This window comes from Dasypus novemcinctus, chromosome 26 (genome assembly GCF_030445035.2).
Source record: "Dasypus novemcinctus isolate mDasNov1 chromosome 26, mDasNov1.1.hap2, whole genome shotgun sequence".
NCBI classification, from domain to species: domain Eukaryota; kingdom Metazoa; phylum Chordata; class Mammalia; order Cingulata; family Dasypodidae; genus Dasypus; species Dasypus novemcinctus.
This window is the reverse complement of record NC_080698.1, coordinates 12,518,838-12,534,514: the sequence shown is the minus strand read 5'-3', so window position 1 is coordinate 12,534,514 and position 15,677 is coordinate 12,518,838. Positions and strand designations below refer to the sequence as shown.

The 15,677-nt window shown below is 59.9% G+C and overlaps 1 protein-coding gene across 5 annotated transcripts in view; it reads right to left on the bottom strand.

Moving 5' to 3' along the window:
* Nucleotides 1–787: 787 nt before the first annotated feature.
* Nucleotides 788–15,677, bottom strand: part of TEX264 (testis expressed 264, ER-phagy receptor) — a 35,603-nt gene continuing 20,713 nt past the window's right edge. For all 5 annotated transcript variants that reach the window (XM_071212084.1, XM_071212083.1, XM_071212085.1 and 2 more), the window contains 2 exons: nt 4,645–4,813; nt 788–1,387 (listed from right to left, as the gene is read on the bottom strand). In XM_071212084.1, coding sequence (XP_071068185.1) covers nt 1,095–1,387; nt 4,645–4,813 — 462 coding nt within the window. In that variant the 3' untranslated portion in view covers nt 788–1,094. The remainder of the gene's footprint in view (nt 1,388–4,644; nt 4,814–15,677) is intronic.

The following is a 15,677-nucleotide window of genomic DNA, read 5'->3' as shown; positions in this document are numbered from 1 at the left end:
ACACGGCCCAAAGCAAGTGGGCTGTACAGCCCCACCAGAGCACATGGCCATGGAGTTACACACACAGCCATGTACAGTGACCACGTCTAGCTGTGCAAATCAGACAAGGACATACACCCAGCCATGCACAGATGCGTATGGTCAAACCCCCACAGAGATACTCCCAGCTAGCCAGGCTCACACATTTCTATAATACAACCACACACAATTAGACACAAAACACAGCAACAAACACACATACAGCCATCCATACCAACACATCCACGCTCAACCACAATCACATCCTGATGTGCACTCGGGCACAGTGTCATCCAGAAGCACCAACATGACTGCACACACAGAACCAAAGCGAGTGCACATGTGTGCACATACACACAGACACGTGACATTGACAGGCACAGCAAGGATGGCCTCACCTGCTGGGGAGGGATCAGCGTGAACACAGGCACACTCCAACCAGACACAAAGGCATCTGCTGGAAGCAGGCGAAAGCTGTGAGCTCCCTGTTCCTGAGCCCCGAGGGGGCCCTGTGCTCTGCTCTCACCCCCTTGCCCTACCCTCCAGCCGCCTGGGGTTGCCTCTGGGGCTGCTGCAATGGAGAGGCTGCTGTCATTTGGGGCCAGAGGGCAGGGGACGAACTGCCTCCAATACCACCCCCTTCTCTTTCCACCCCAGGGTATCTGGCCACATTCCTTCCATTACTTGGGGAATCCTGCCCACTCCAGGCCTATCTGAGCAGGGCTCCCAATAGTAAAGCAAACAAACAAATGCACAGCCCAAATCCAGGTGAAACAAGAAAATCAATTGCTTTATTCTGAGTCCTGGAAGCGCCAATGAGTCTGAAGAGACCTAACAGGGGCAGGAGGCCCTGGGAGCTGGTGCAGAAAACAGTCCCTGGTTTCTTTGGCCCTAGGAGCCGAGAAGGCAGTGAGGAGAAGGTTTAGCTAGAGGCCTGAGGGGCAGGAGGTGGAGGGGAGGGGGATCAGGTCACCCCGGGACCCCCAGCCCTGGCCTGGGCCCAGCAATGAAAGAAGAGGGCTGGAGAGTCTGCTCAGTCCCTCAGCCAGCGCACCGTGGGAGATGCAGGCTGTGCGTTACTCCTCGCCCTTCTCAGGGGTACTGGGCTCCCGGGGCCACTTGGCAGTCCCCAGGGGCTCCGCCTCAGGGCCCAGGCGCAGCTCCCCCAGGGGCCCCTCGCCCTCCAGGTCCAGCTCTTCGAAGGATGAGCCACTGGCGCCTGACTCGCTGTAGCTGTGCTCGCTGCGGGTGTCACCGTCGTCCCAGGCACGGCTGCTCGCCCCCGGCAACAGTGTGCTGGCTGAGGTCTCCCGGCTGCTGGGGCCTACCTCCAGGCCTACGGAACTCGTGTCACTCATTGTGTCAGCTCCTGTGGCCAGGAAGAGGGAGCAGAGGTTTACCAGGAGCCAGGACCCCTCCGGCCCCTCCTGCAGGGGCTCTACCACAGGAGCCCAGCAAACTCAGCTGGCGAGTCCACTCATGAATAATAAAGCCGCCCCAGGCTCAGGGGGCTCATTCCAGCTGCCCTCTGCCCTCTGTCCTGCTGAACAGCCAGGGCAGGAGGAGAAAGGGGGGAGGGAGAGAGGAGGGAAGGGGGAAGCAAGGGAGAAAGGGGGAAGGGAAGGAGGACTTTCCTGAGTTGGCCTCAGTTCCCTGCACTCCCACGAAGCTGGGTGTCATGACCCCGCTCCCCAAATCCATTAGGGGCTCCTCAGCCCTGAGATGAACAGTAGAGGAGAGAACAAGAGACTCAGGTAGTGCGCCCCCTCCCCCTCGTCCCCACCCGTCTCGCGGAGAGATGTGTCTGAGGCCAGCTCTACAGAACACTGTCCCGTAAGGCGGGAGGACTGAAGAATGCACTGGGAGGCCTAGTCCTGTTGCGGCCCACTGCCCCCACCGTGCAAGGCTCCTGGACTGCACAGCCACGTCCAGGAAATCAGCTGGACCCTGCCTCAGGCTCATGTGGAGCCCCCACCTGAGGAGGCGGCTGGGACAGGAGTGGGATGTGGAATTCTTAGAAATGCTCAACCAGAGGCAAGGAAGGAGGACTTTCTTTCCCCATGTGTGCATAAACCCAGAGAAGGCCCCACCCGCCGCACCCCTGCAGTCCCCCAGCCGGCTGAGGGCTCTGGGGCAGTGGCTGAGAGGTTGCCAGCCCTCTCGGCCTATTCCCCCCTTCCCCCCCAAACAGCCTCTTCATCTGCCCTGGTCAGGAGCAGCCCCTTGGGTCCCCTCCTCCAGCCAGGGGCACTGAATGCAGGTTGAGGATGGCAGGGAGAGGGAAAGAACTCAGGCCCACTGTGCGCTGGTGCGGCCTCCCTCCTGGGGTGGGGGAGGGGGACAGCTGTGGAACATCACAGAAGGTGAGGGGTGGGCCAGCTTCCTCAGCTCCCCGTCTCCATGGTGATGGAGCCCCAGGCAGGCACAGCTGGGGGCTGCTTGGCATTTGGACTAGCCCTGAGTCGTCTTTGAGCTTCAGCTGGGGCTTGAGGGTGGGAGGCTTGAGCCTGCTCCCTCAGTCATTTCAGTCCCTATAGGATTCCCCCTGGGGCCCCCTGGGAGAAGTGAGCTGAGCTGAGGAAGGGCCAGACTGCTGGTCCCGAGTCCTCTTGCTGGGGCCCCAGGAATGGCTCCCACAGTGGAGGCAGTTAAGCAGGAGCCCAAGTGGGCCTTGAGTTGTGGGAAGGCTCCCTCAAACCTTGGTGCAGGACTCCAGGCCCGGCTCATTGCTTAAACACTCATCAGGGCCCCAGTGGCTGCCGACCTGGAAGGAGTGGAGGCGCGCGACTTCCCCAGCACCGCTAAGCTGTTCAGTCCTGCCTGCCTGCCACACAACGGTGCTCTTAGGACCCCAAGCAAGGGTGGGAACCTGGATGTCTGCCAGTCAGCTCCCTCTTGCCTCCCAGATGAGTAGTGATCAGAAGAAGGAGCCGGGGGAGCCCCCTTCTTAGCAGGGCCCACCCTGGGCACTTGTGGACACTTCTGGCAAAGGAGCCCGAGCTGGAGCTCTCTGTATCAAGGTCTGCACAGGAGCAGGGATGTCCCAGGGAAGAGGATGCCAGGCAAGGCAGGGCAGCACCTAAATCCCCGGGGCTGCTGGGACAGTGGATGAGAAGCGGCCTCTTTCACCCCAGTCTCTCCCTCCTCCTCTGCCCACAACCAGCACGAGGAGATCAAATATTCATTGCCTCTCTGGAGCTAAATAATACATCAATGTAATAACAGGCGCAAGGCAGCTAATCATCCCCTTTCACCTCCCAGCCCCAAGCTGGGGCCTCAGCGGGAAGGCAGGCAGAGACAGGCCAAGGCTGGGCAGGCTGGGCACCCACCACACACTGCTGCTAAGTGGCATGCACCTGGCGGCAGACATCCCGAGCCCGCCCCGGGTGTCAGGACAGGCCCTGTCAGAGGTGGGCAGACCTCTCGGCCCCCATGCTAGGGAGTGGGCGGGCAGGCTGGTGGGGAGGACAGACCGAGGAGCTGGGGGGCGTGGGGAGCTGCGGCTGCAGCCAGCTGCACCGGATGCCATATAGTCCTTCAGTACCCCTGGCAGGCAGTGTTTGGAAGAGAGGGAGGGAAACTGGCGGGTGGGCAAAGGCGTGGGGAGACAGGCAGCAGAGGGAGGTCACAGCAAGGTCACAGCTCTTCCCCTTTCTGCCCTGGGGACCATCTGAGCCTGGCGACTTTGTGTCACGTCCTATGCCCACAGTAGGGACACTGAAGTGTCTGCTGGGTACAACCAGGCGGGTGGGAGCAGTGCCCCATGGAGGCAATTAAGTGGCAGATGAAGTTAACTGTGTTGGACACGGGCCCTAGGGAGGAGAGACTGCCTTTCAGGGCCCCCTTCCCCCAGCCAACACAGGTTGCTCTACGGTGACCTTGGCTGCTGCAGACAGGACGGGCAGAGGGAGTCCCCTAAAGGAGAAGGTGGAGTATGACAGCCCCTCTCCCCCCAGCCTTGTCCCTCTCCCAGAGGTCGCTGACCTCTAGGAGTCCTATCAAGATCTACCATGATGGCCCACAGCTGGGGCCCCTGGACACAGTCCTGGGGTTGGAAAGAGTTCCCGGCAGGGAGGTGACCTGAGAGCAGGCAAGCAGCCTGCTGGCCGGCTCTGGTGGAAGGGGCTGGGCTATCTAGCAGACCCTGCCTGGCTCCCCTCTGCGTGCTCTCTGGCTGCAGATTGCCCCTGCTTGCCCCCCTACCTTTGGCAGGGAGAAAGCAGTGGGCCCTGGGTGGGACCCCATGCTGGGGACATGGTGACCCTTTGTTCCCCTCCTTACATTCTAAACCCAGTGCCAACCTTACTTCTGAGGAGCCCCAACCAAAGGACTCCTTTCCTGAGCAGCATCAGCCTCCTCCCAGGGCCAACTACGATCTGTGTTTCCAAGTCTGAACAAGTCTGTTGAGTCTGAAGAGAGTTCTGACAGGATCCTCAAATCTGAGTTAACTAGGGGGAAATCCATTTTAACCCACACACGTCTGTGCGGATCGGTGTATCTGGGAACAGACAACTCTGCCTGTGGCTCTTAGGGGTAGGCAAGCCTCCTTCCTGCACCTCTGCCAAGCGCCATCCCAGGCAGGGAGCAGCCCCGATGGGGCCCTCCCCCACTCCCCACCCTCTGTACCTGTGTCAGCCACCTGGGCGTTACCGGCCTCCACGGGCCCCCGGCTTTTCCGCTCTGAATCCTTCACCTCAGGCACATAGAAGTCTCCCTGCCGTGCCAATGGACACACGAAATGGATCTGGTCTTGCTGGTAGATCTCCAGTCGAGGGTGAGCACACAGCTTCCGCTCCTAGCCAGAGTGGTGAAAACAGGAATGAGCCCTACAGGGCCCCCAACCCACCAGTCCCTGGGCAACCCCAGGAGCCATCAACCAGCCAGCCGCCGTTGAAGGACCTGACTGTGCCTCCCACCCCAATCTCTCCCAAGTTCCAAACTCCTGCTAAGGCAGAGCACGCCAGAAACAGGGTCCCTGCACCCCAGGGAGTCCTTGGGACAAGAACCTAGGGCAGAACTCGGAACTCAGGAGACTGACTGCTAATCCTGGGTGCAAGTGTCTGGGACCAAAAGGTGGTCACAGAACCATTAAACTCAGCACCCAAGGGCCACCCCAGGACAGAACCCCATGTCCATGGCCCCAGGTGCTCAAGCCAAGATCTGACCTGCCAGGCTTTTCTCTCCCAGGACACCCAGACCTGACCTCTTCCCCACCGTGGACAATGTGGATGGACCAAGAGATGTCAGGAGAGGCCAGTGCTCCCGACCCCCAGGCCTCCAGCTCCTACATAGGCATAAATGTTAGTGACAGGTCCCAGACAGGGGTTCCAGGCCAGCTAAATGCCCCTTTACTCCCAGTCCCTGCTAGGCTAGGCCTGTACCACCTCCTAAGGCTGTTGGATGTGGTCCCCCTCCCCTCCTTGAAGCTGGGCCCAGGGCACCAGCAGCCCAAACCCATGGAAACATTTAAGGGGAAGAGGCAAAACCTAGGCTGGAGGGGCAGGCAGGCAGGCCAGGTAGGTCTAGCAGTGAGCATCAGCCTGACTCCCCAGGAGGGACACTCTGTCATTTTGCAACAAGCACTCCATGCCCCTCTCTCTGAACAGAGTCCAGTACTCCCCATCTCTCCGTGTGTGTGGAGGGGGTCACAGACACATCCAAGACGCCCTGGGGCAGCAGGAGCAATCAGAAGGGGGCTCGTGCAGCCCCAGCTCTGGAGCCCACCCCCCCCTTTACTGTGATGGAACCCAATTACCCACCGAGATGACTGCGCGCCCCTGCCCAGTCACTGCTCCCCCGCCACCCTTCACAGCACGGCTATTTATAGCACCTGCCTGGCTCTCACCACAAGCTCTGAAATGAGCCTTCCACTTAGTGGTAATGAGAGACTTATCGCCTGGCGGGGGAAGCCGCGCCAGGACTCCACTCATCCACCCGCCCAGCCAGCCCTGGGCCTGAGGAACACCCTCCAATTAAAGCACGCGAGGAGTGGTAACCACGGGCCCACAAGACGGGGCAGGAAGAGAAGCGAGCCTGCAAGGTCCACTCGGCCCAGACCCCCAACAGCCAGCTGAGGGCGGGCCTGTCCAGAAGGCCTCGTGGCGGGGGGACGGCCCAGCCCAAGGTCCCGTTGCAGCTCAGCCTGTCCAACATCACGGGCGACTCGGGAAAGACTTTGTCCTGAGTGTCCGTGCACTCCACTGCAGAGTGGGACACCCTAACCCGGACACCTTTCTTGCCAACCCAGGTGGCCCCTGGGGCCTCCATCTCATGAGTCCACGCTCCCCATGAGGGAGCTGTGGGGGCCTGAGTGTGCAGCAGGTGACAGAGCAGCCTTCTCAACAGCCATTTCCCAGCCCTGAGGGAAGAGCCAGCCACCCCCAGCTCCTCCCCTGAACTCCCGACAACCGCCTCTGCCGCTCCACCTGCCCACACACCCCCGCCGGCCTCAGGAGACCGAGAAAAACGCAAACGCTGGGATGCAGGAGCTCCTCGAGTTCTGGGGAACATGTAAGATACCTAGTGAAAAGGCCCGAGGGCCCCTCCATGGCCAGCACCTGGAGGCAGGCAGGTTCCCTGGAGGTCCAGGTCCTTCCTTGGGGGCTAGAGGGAACAACATGGCCCCCAGACCCAGGCAGGGCACGACTACCCCAGCATCCCCATGCTCGGCCCAGACCTGGGCATTTGGAGGAGCCAAAGGGCAGGAGGTGAGTGGCCACCAGGCACCGGGCAGCCTGCCTCTCTGTTCTGCAGACAAGTGGCTGCTGGGGATGTTCTCAGGGACCAGAGCCTATTTGAGGGCCCTACCCAACCCCTCCGGGCTTCCCTTTCTGGAGGAGCTTGATAGTGGCAGGGGTGATGAGAGGGAGCACGCTCACCCACCCTCCCCTCCGGGCCAGGCACCAGGGTGGGGAGCACCAGGCAGCCACCCTACGCCACCTGCTCTGCCAGCCCCCTCGTTGGCAGGCAGGAGGCAGCTCTGCGGCTGCTCTGCGCATCTGCCTCCTCCGGAGAGCCCAGCTCTGAAGTTGCCTGGCTGTGGACAGCCCCGTTGCCATGGAAACTGCATCCTCCATCCTTGCCATCGTCGCCTTCATCTCAAAGCCATCAGGGAGAACACAGGAATGGGAGAGACAGAGGAGGGAGAGAACACTGTGGCTACGCAGCCCTTCCTTCCCTGCCCAGCCCTCCCTCCTCATAGTATCCCACACAGGGTAGACCTGTGGCCCCAGCCTGCCCCCAGGCCCCTGGAGGGGCCGTCTCGTGCCCAAGCCCAGCCTGGCCCCACCATTCCCTGCCACCTGGGGGCCCCTGGCCCTCCCTGCATAGAGCTAATTAAAATCTGGCAGCGCAGGCCCCAGTCATTATAAAACATGCTGGGTCCTGTCAAAATTCTGACTAGGGGCAGAGGAGAAAGGGCAGGAAGGGGGGCAGCAAAGTGGTAAATTTGCAACCCAGGTCCACAGGCAGAGGAGGGGCTTACCCTTGCCCCTGCACCCCCTCCTGGGGGACTCTTCTCCCCGCCATGCTCTGCCTACTGAGCAAAAATGGGTCTAGTTGTGCTGGGAATGAAGACTGTGAGGGCAGGACTAGCCATCTGTCCCTTCCCTGAGTGACCAGGCAGGGGACGAGTCCTTCGCTTCCCACGAGTGGCCTGAGGGAGAAGGGAAGCCATGGGCTGGTTCTCAGGTCCTCCACGCACAGGAGCTATGGCCTGGGCAGCAGGTCGAGCTGGTGAAAGCTGGATAATCATCAGAGGAAGGAGAGGCCAGCCGACTCTCTCCTGGTGAGCCCCCAGGAGCCCTTGGAGCGCCTACTGCCAATGGCCAAGGATACCAGCTCGGTGCCAAACTATGCTGGTCTGCTAGAGGAAGGGACCACAATGGGCCTGCCAGCCCTGGACACATCCCCTCTCAGAGCCCAGGCAGCCAGAGGCTTAAGAAATATTGCCAGGAGAGGGGAAGCTACTCTGGCCACTGAATCCACCGGCCATCTGACAAGGCCACGGTCCAGACCGTCTCATTCCCACATACAGACTCAAAGGGACCAGAAGGCCCCTCTCCACAGTGGGAGACGCAGATGTTCACAGTGCTTCCCACCTGACAGGAAGAAGTCAGCAAATCATGCCAAGGTGCTATCAGGGCCTGGTAGAAACTAGATACAGGAATTCTGGTCCTTCAGACACACCTCCAAGGCTTTCCTCCCTCGAGCAAAAACAAGCAGGAGGCTGGGGACAACATCCCCAGCGCAGGGGTTTCAAGGGGACCTCAGCCACCAGCACTCCCCCTCGCCACCACCAACCTACACTGACGCTGGCTCACCACCCCAGGGGTGCTGGCAGACAAGAGGAGGCGCTGCCCATCCTCACCTAAGGCTGCCACAGCCACCTAGGAAACCTACCACATGCTCCCTCCTCACCTCAGGCTGAGCTCACCTCCCAGGCGAGAGTGGGGCAAGCACTCGGCCCACCCAGCGCAGGGATCTTGCAAAGGGGCCAGACTGGTAGGCTGGGCTGACGTTTCCCCACAGGGCGCGCAGTGCCTCCTGGCAGGTCTTACTGAACTCGGGGAGAGGGAGGAGGGGGGCGAGAGACACAACCTGAACTACCTTGGTTGATCTTTGCTCTCAGAGAACAGGCCTGTGCCTGCTTCTGCTGGGGTGGGGGGAGGGGTGCAGAAGAGGTCAGGCCCTGGCTGGAGAGGTTTGCTCCGAGCTAGGTGGCCTCAAATCCTCCAGAGGCAGTGGCAGTCAGTCTGGATGAGGACTGCGTCACACATCTCATCATGTGAGCTCTAGGCCCAGGAAGGGATGAGGTCCTCCCCATCCATCCCCACCCCATCGTGGCCCCTTACCTTCTGCCTCACTTGGGCTGTGGGTCCTGGGACCTCCCCAACTCACCCTGCACACCCAGTCCTACCCATCCCCTCCCCCCAACTCTCTTGCCAGGCTGGCCAGCCCAGCAGCCACACAGCCAACAAACAGCTGTTGCATCCCATCCGAGGTGGTGGCATCTCCCTGCTGGGTGAAGTGATGCATGCTCATTTTTAATTACATGGACACCGACGTGCACCTGCCTGCATGGCACACAGCAGTCCCTGCGAGTAGGGGCTCAGACCCTGGAGGGCCCCCCAGGCCTCTTGGGCACTGCATGTGCAAAGTGCTTGGGGGAGGCCAGCAAGGAGGCTGAAACTTGAATCTAGCATGTTGTTATTATTCTGCACGGGAACTTCCATCAACTCCTTTCTCCCTGACTCATTCTCATCTCCATGGGGCTCCCAACAGCCTCTGGCCCAGAATCTGAGAATCCTGGGGTAGGCAGGTAGAGATAGCGTGATGTCGACAGTTCTGGGGCCACGCAGGACCAGCAGGGAGATACTCAGAGGGGTACCTCTGTCATACAGCAAGAGGGCCCAAAGACAAAGGAGACAAATGCGGAGATGGGGCTGCTGGGGAGGGAGAAAGGGAGCAGGAGGTATCACAGTCGCGAGCAGAAGCCCAGAGTCGCAGCCTGACTACTAGGACACAAGGGTGTTTCCCTCTAGACTTCAGTTTCTGTGAAACAGAGGTGGGAATAGATGATCTTTTGAAGTGAGGAACTGGAAAAGATGAACAAAAACACCCATAATTTAAAGATGACTGTATGGGGAACGGATATGGCTCAAGTGGTTGACTTCCCACACTGGAGGTCCTGGGTTTGGTCCCTGGTGCCTCCTAAAAACAAAAACAAACGAACAAACAACCACCCAAAAAAAATGAGAAAAAAAACAAAACAAAACGAAGACTAACTCATGGCTCAGCGGTTGAGTGCCAGCTTCCCACACACCAGGTCCTAGGTTCAATCCCCAGCCCTGGTACCTCAGGAAAAAAAAAAAAATTAAAGATAACTGTAAACTTGGAAAACCAAAAAGAAAGGAAAAGCTATCACAAACATTATGCTCGCAAAAGCTCAGCTCATTTTTCTGTGCACCTGTCACTCAGTTAGAAAATGAAGCGAGTCCAAGGCCTTGCCCAAGGCTGGCCTGGGGGCTCCACCTTCAGGGATACCCCCTGGGGAGGCTGAGGAGGCAGGCAGGGTCAGGCCTGGGTGTGGGCGCCTGGGGAAGACTGGGGAAGGGAAGGTGTGAGGTTCAGAGCAGGGAGGGAGAGGCGGGGTGCTGTGCCTGGCACCCCAGCCTGCTGTGCCTGCTGCTGCCACTGCCTGAGAACTTTTCATTTTCACCTCAGAGCCGGCAGCTCGCCATGCAATTTACACCTCTGCTCATCTCCCTGGGTGCTACCTAGTCCCTGGCTTCCTCGGCAGCCCACAGACGGGGGGGCTGGGTAGCAGTGGAGCACCAGGGTGGTAGCACTGAGGAAGCAGGCAGAGAAGGCACAGGCCCTCGAGAGCCCTCACGCCTCGTTGGCTTGGAATGTCGCTGACCCAGCAGCCATGCCCAGCCCTTCCTTTCCCCCAAGCCCAGATGGCCAATACCCAAGCCCAGCTCGGTCCTGCCCTAGCCTCCCTTGGCCCTTGTGGGGCAAGACCCAAAGGCTGGGAAGCATGGGGGTGAACAGCTCATGGAAAGCTCAGCTAGAACACTGGGGGGTGGGGGAGTTCTGCCCTGGAACCCTACCACGTTCCCCTCCAAACCTGGGGAGGGGAGCCATGGTCCCCCCAGATGACACCCCTACCACGGGCAGGCTTCACAGACCACCCCTCTCCAAGGTCCAGCTGTTCTTTTCAGTATCTGTGCAGGCAAAGGACCTTGAGCCCCGTCCGGCTCACAGGCTGGTGAAAATGTGGCTGATTGATTATCCAGCAGCAGGAAGGCTGCTCGGGGCAGATGGAGCCATGAAGCCAAGCACCTGGGAGCCAGAGGAGTCAGGAAATGCCAGAGGGGAAGGACAGGTGGGCACCTGGGAATGATGGAGAGGGAAGGAGGGAGGGAAGGGGTGGGGAGGAGAAGGCCCTGAATTTCTCATCTCCAACTGGCACCTCTGATAGCCCTTCCACCCTCAGGGAAGCCCTTCCCACCTGAGTGCCTCGGGTGTCCTGGCTGCATAAGCAGACAACTAGCCTCTGCCCATCTGAGGGCTCTGCTCAAGCACAGGGTGGTCCTGCTCCAGGGGACAAACCCCCTACTGTGGAATCTCTCCCCCTTCTCGAGCCCCTGGAATCCCGAGCTTTGTGGCGCAAAGGAGTTCTTCCTTGGGAGGTCCCAGTTACCTGGGGAAGAAGGCAATTTCTGGAATGGAGATGGCCCAACCCCACAGCACCATCCAGACAAGCCTCAGCCCCCAGGGTCCTTCAGGGCTGCCAAGCTACAATATCTGAGCTGGTATTTTGAGAGTGGTAGCTCCTACGCCCGCCCCAGCAAAGGCTGGCATTGTGCTTTCAGTCCTAGGGGTGGGGGCGGGGGGTGAGAGAGTGAAGCCAGAGAGGCTGAGGAGCAGGTGCAGGTGCCTGGGCCAGCGGAGGAGACCTGGACTCGTGTGGGCCCCCACACCTTGACACCCAGGGTGAGCTCCCTAAGGGGAGGAGCTACGCCAGGAGTCAGGGAAGCCAAGGCCCAGCATGGTGGGAATGGGGGAGGCTCTTCTTGGCTTGGGGGTATCTGGAAGAAGAGAATCACTGTTGCTCCCCAATAACTTCTGTTAGCCTCATGCAGAGTTAGGCTGTGGCCTCTGGCCCCGCCTCCCCATGCTCTGGAGTCCTGTTCTGAAGCCCAGCCTGGATGCAGCCACTCACTTGCTCAGACATCCCCCGGAGCCTGCAGGACCTAGCCTAATTTCTTGAGCCTGCATTCAAGGCCAACAGTAATACCACCCAACCTCTTGCGCCTCTCCTGCACTCCAGCCACACTGGACACACAAGGCATGCGGACACTGTGCTCCCGCCACTGCCTCTGCCTGACCTGCCTGCCCACATGGAGAACACCACCCGCCCATTCTTCAAGACTCAGCCCAAAAGCAACCATCCCACAAAGGAGGCTTGGCCTTCCCCAGAGAATTCATCGCTCTTCCCTCCAGGCATGGCTAAGCTCTGTGGCTGTAGAAGACAGGGGAAGTAAGAGTTCAAGGGCTTTCCATTTAGCCCCAGGCCTGGTGCTGACAGTACCCTCCTCCCTGAACTGGGGCAGGCCAGTCAGCTGCTGGCAGCACTGGCAGGCACACCAGACCTGGAGCCCAGTGAGGGGAGCCTGGGAACCAAGCTGCTTCTACCTCATTGAGAGTGAGGCCATGGGGACACACGAGGTGCCTGCAGCCGCTGCCGGGGCCACCCTTCACAAGTGTTCTTCCCCTTTACCCGTGGCTTCCCCATCAGTCTCTCAGACCAGCAGCCGCAGGTGGGTGTTGGGCCACAGTGCTGTCATCCCAAGCCCACCCAAGCTGTGGACGCCACCCCAGTCTATCCCAAATCCATGACAAGTGCTCAGCCTCCTGGGCCCAGCTCCACTCATGGAAGGGACAGGGTGGCAATAGGCATGTAGCTATGAGAATGATCCTCAGTTCCAAGAGATCCAGTCTGGACTAAGCCACTTGATCTTGACCTTGGGTAATCCACCCTCCCCAGGCCTGTCCTCCCATCTGTGAAACAATGAGGACGCTGGCTTTGACTGGGACCCTATCACTACCTCCGAGCTGGTTTCCCCCATGCCCGGAAGACGGCCAGCACAAAGGAGGGCTTGGGAAATAGCTGCTGAGTAAGCAACTCTGCTGAGGTGCCAGGAGAGCCTCTCATAAAAATAAAGCTCAGAATATCCTCCTGCATTAGCTCAGGAAAGGTAACAGGCAGCAGAGAGGGATGATGACCCCAAATTTCACATCCTCATTGGGTTCCCTCACCTGCATGCCCACTGTTATGGGCACGCTGTTCCCCACTGGTATTCTGGTCCTAGCACGGACTCAGACCCACCCCCTGGCCCCCTCAGAGCTGCTGAGGCAGGCTCCAGGAAACAAACACAGGATTCTATAAAGAAGATGGTCGGACAGGACCCAAGCCTCGAGCAGGCTGCTGCACACTTCCTCCCCGCCCACGGCTCAACTGGTGGAGGAGCCACTTCCGCAGTGCCCTGCTAGGCCCCTGAGCACTTCCCACCCCAGGGGAGCTCAGTCGCAACCAGCCCAGAGAGATCTACATCCAGAAACAACTGTCTTTCCCGGGAGCCCCCAACTCTGTCTGCATGAGATGTGGGGGGTCCTGTGCCCCCCAGCGCCTCTACATTGCAGCTGCCACAGAATCCTCAGGACCTGGAACAGACATGCAGTTGGCCAGAGTGGAGGGCACCTGCCCAGTGTGTTCCTCTCTTAGGAGGGAGGTTTTCAAGCCAGTTTAGCCTCAGAAGCCCTCCTCCAAGCAAAAGGTCCTAAGGGCATTTGGTTTGTGAAGCCCAGAGGCAGGGCTGTTCTGGTGGAAGGCGGTAAGGGTTCCCCGTGGCTGCCAACCTCGGGGGCATCTCAGCAGAGCCCAAGGCTCCCTCCCAGAGCAGTCTGGGCTCCCTGTCCTCTTTAAATCCCTACTGGATGACCCCAGGCAATCCAGCTGCCGCAGAATTCTGCCAACAAAGGCTCCCCTCGCTGGCTTGCTACATCCCCTCGGCAATCTCCCCATTCATTTTCCTCCAATTCTAGGGAGAAAGGGCTAATTTCTTGGCCTCCAGGGCCTGTCTGCCAAAGCCACCACATGGACAATGCCCTGTGTCTCCCTGAATTCAGAAGATACCTAAACTGTTTCACCAAGACCCCTCCCCAGAAACTCCCAGAAAGCAGACAGCCTGAGGAGTGATGGGTTACGGAGATTTCCTGTCCTGTTAAGAGGGAAGTCAGGTGCAGCGAGGCTTGGCTGGGCCAGTCTCACACTCACAGTGATCCCTGCTCCCACCTGCTCCAGATAGGAGCTCAGGGAACCTTTCACACACGATCCCACATGCGGGACCCTCTGGCCTCTCACTCACTCTGTCCCTCTGCGGGCCCAATGCCTTCCCTGGATGCACAAAAAGACTGGCTTGCCCTGCTCTGGGCTGAGACCTGAGGCCCACCCCTCCATGGTCTTACATCAGTGAAGTCAGCTCCGTCCTGCAGCTGCCAGGTGCCCCCTTCCTGGGGCTCAGGGAGCAGTTCTCCTCCTGCCCTGGAGGCTCCTCCTGGGGCTCCCCTGGAGCGGCCTGACAAAGCTGCGGCACCTTCCATGCAGAGTGATGATCACACAGGACACGTGGGCCCCTCACACACACTGTTCCACAGTGGTCAGCCCAGGGCCCTCCGCAGGTTAAGACAAAAAGGCAGACTTTCAGCCCCTGTACCTCAGCTTGCCCGGCTGCTAAGCTAGGAAACGCCAGCCAGAGACGCAGGAGCAGACCATAAGGCTGGGATCTCGCCCTCCCTCCCAGAATCCCCATGGAGGCAAGACACAGGCTTCCCTTTGGGCTCCTCACAGGGACCCCCAGTTCCCTTGGTGTCCCACGAGCCTAGTCTGCCCCAGCTCAAGCAGATCTGCAACTGCCAGGCTAGAGGTCACTCTCTGCCTCCCCCACCCAAAGCTCTCTGAGGCCCATTCGCCCCCTCCCCTCACCCCAGCCTCTGGCAGGGGAGCTTGCCAAGCCTTCCCTCCCCTCCTCTTGGCTGCAGTGCTCCTGGCCTCCCTCACTCCCCTGAAACAGAAGCCAGGGGCTGCTGTCATTCCGTTTGATGCACCTCCACGGCAGTCCCAGCCTCAGATCCAGCGCGAGGTGAGGGAGGTGGAGAGGGAAGGACGCGCACTCACAGACTCATCTAAAGGCAGCCAGCTGTCCGGTGTCAGGGCTGGCAGAGTCGGAGCGCCCAAAGCCTCATTAGCAGCCTTCCTCTGACCCCAGGGCAGGGGAGAGGAGGGCAGGGGCGGGAGGGAGCCCTGTCTGCTCTCCTCTGTCTCCTGGGCTGAGGCAGAGGGCCAGTCCCCTGTCCGCTGGAGGCCAAAACCAGCCTCTTTCTTTATCTCTTGCTTGGCTCGGTTCCTTAGGGCTCAAGGTCAGGCTAAACACAGGGACACAGGGGAATGGGGAACCCCTCCTGGGGAACCCCTCCCCCTACCCCCGGAAACAAGCAGAGGACCCTGGGCCACCCCTCCCCTCAGGGCAGCCTGGCATCTCTCTCGCTCTCCCAGGAGGTGGCCCAGCTCACACAAGCCCTCTTCAGAGACATCCCTGGGGGACGCTCCTTGCTCTCCCCGAGTACACCTGGCTTCCCCACCCCAGAGAGAGAAGAGGACGGTCCTCCCCCTGCTCCAGCCCCCACCCCAGGAGAACTGAGCCCAGAGCACAGCTGACGGGCTCCCACAAGAGGGGGAGGAAAGAGGAAGGGCTTTCATCAAAGAGGTGACGTCAAAACCAGGCAACTTGTGAAGCTGTCAGGGGCCGGGAAATTTGGACAAAGGTGTCTAAAAATAAATGCCTGCAGCCAGGAAAAGGCTTTGGTGGCTGAGTTGCTCGCCACCACACCACATGCCATGTGTCCTGCTCTGAGGTCGGGAACCCAAGGTGTCTTCTCCCAGGGGGTGCTTCTCCAGAATGGCCCGTGGGATTGGGCCACACACCAGCTTCGTGGGCGAAATGCTGAGAGGGCCTCGGGTACCGATGTCACCCTTCCTGCCCTCACCACCAGCCAGCTCAGGAAACCAGTTTCGGTCCTCAACAAGCCTCTGC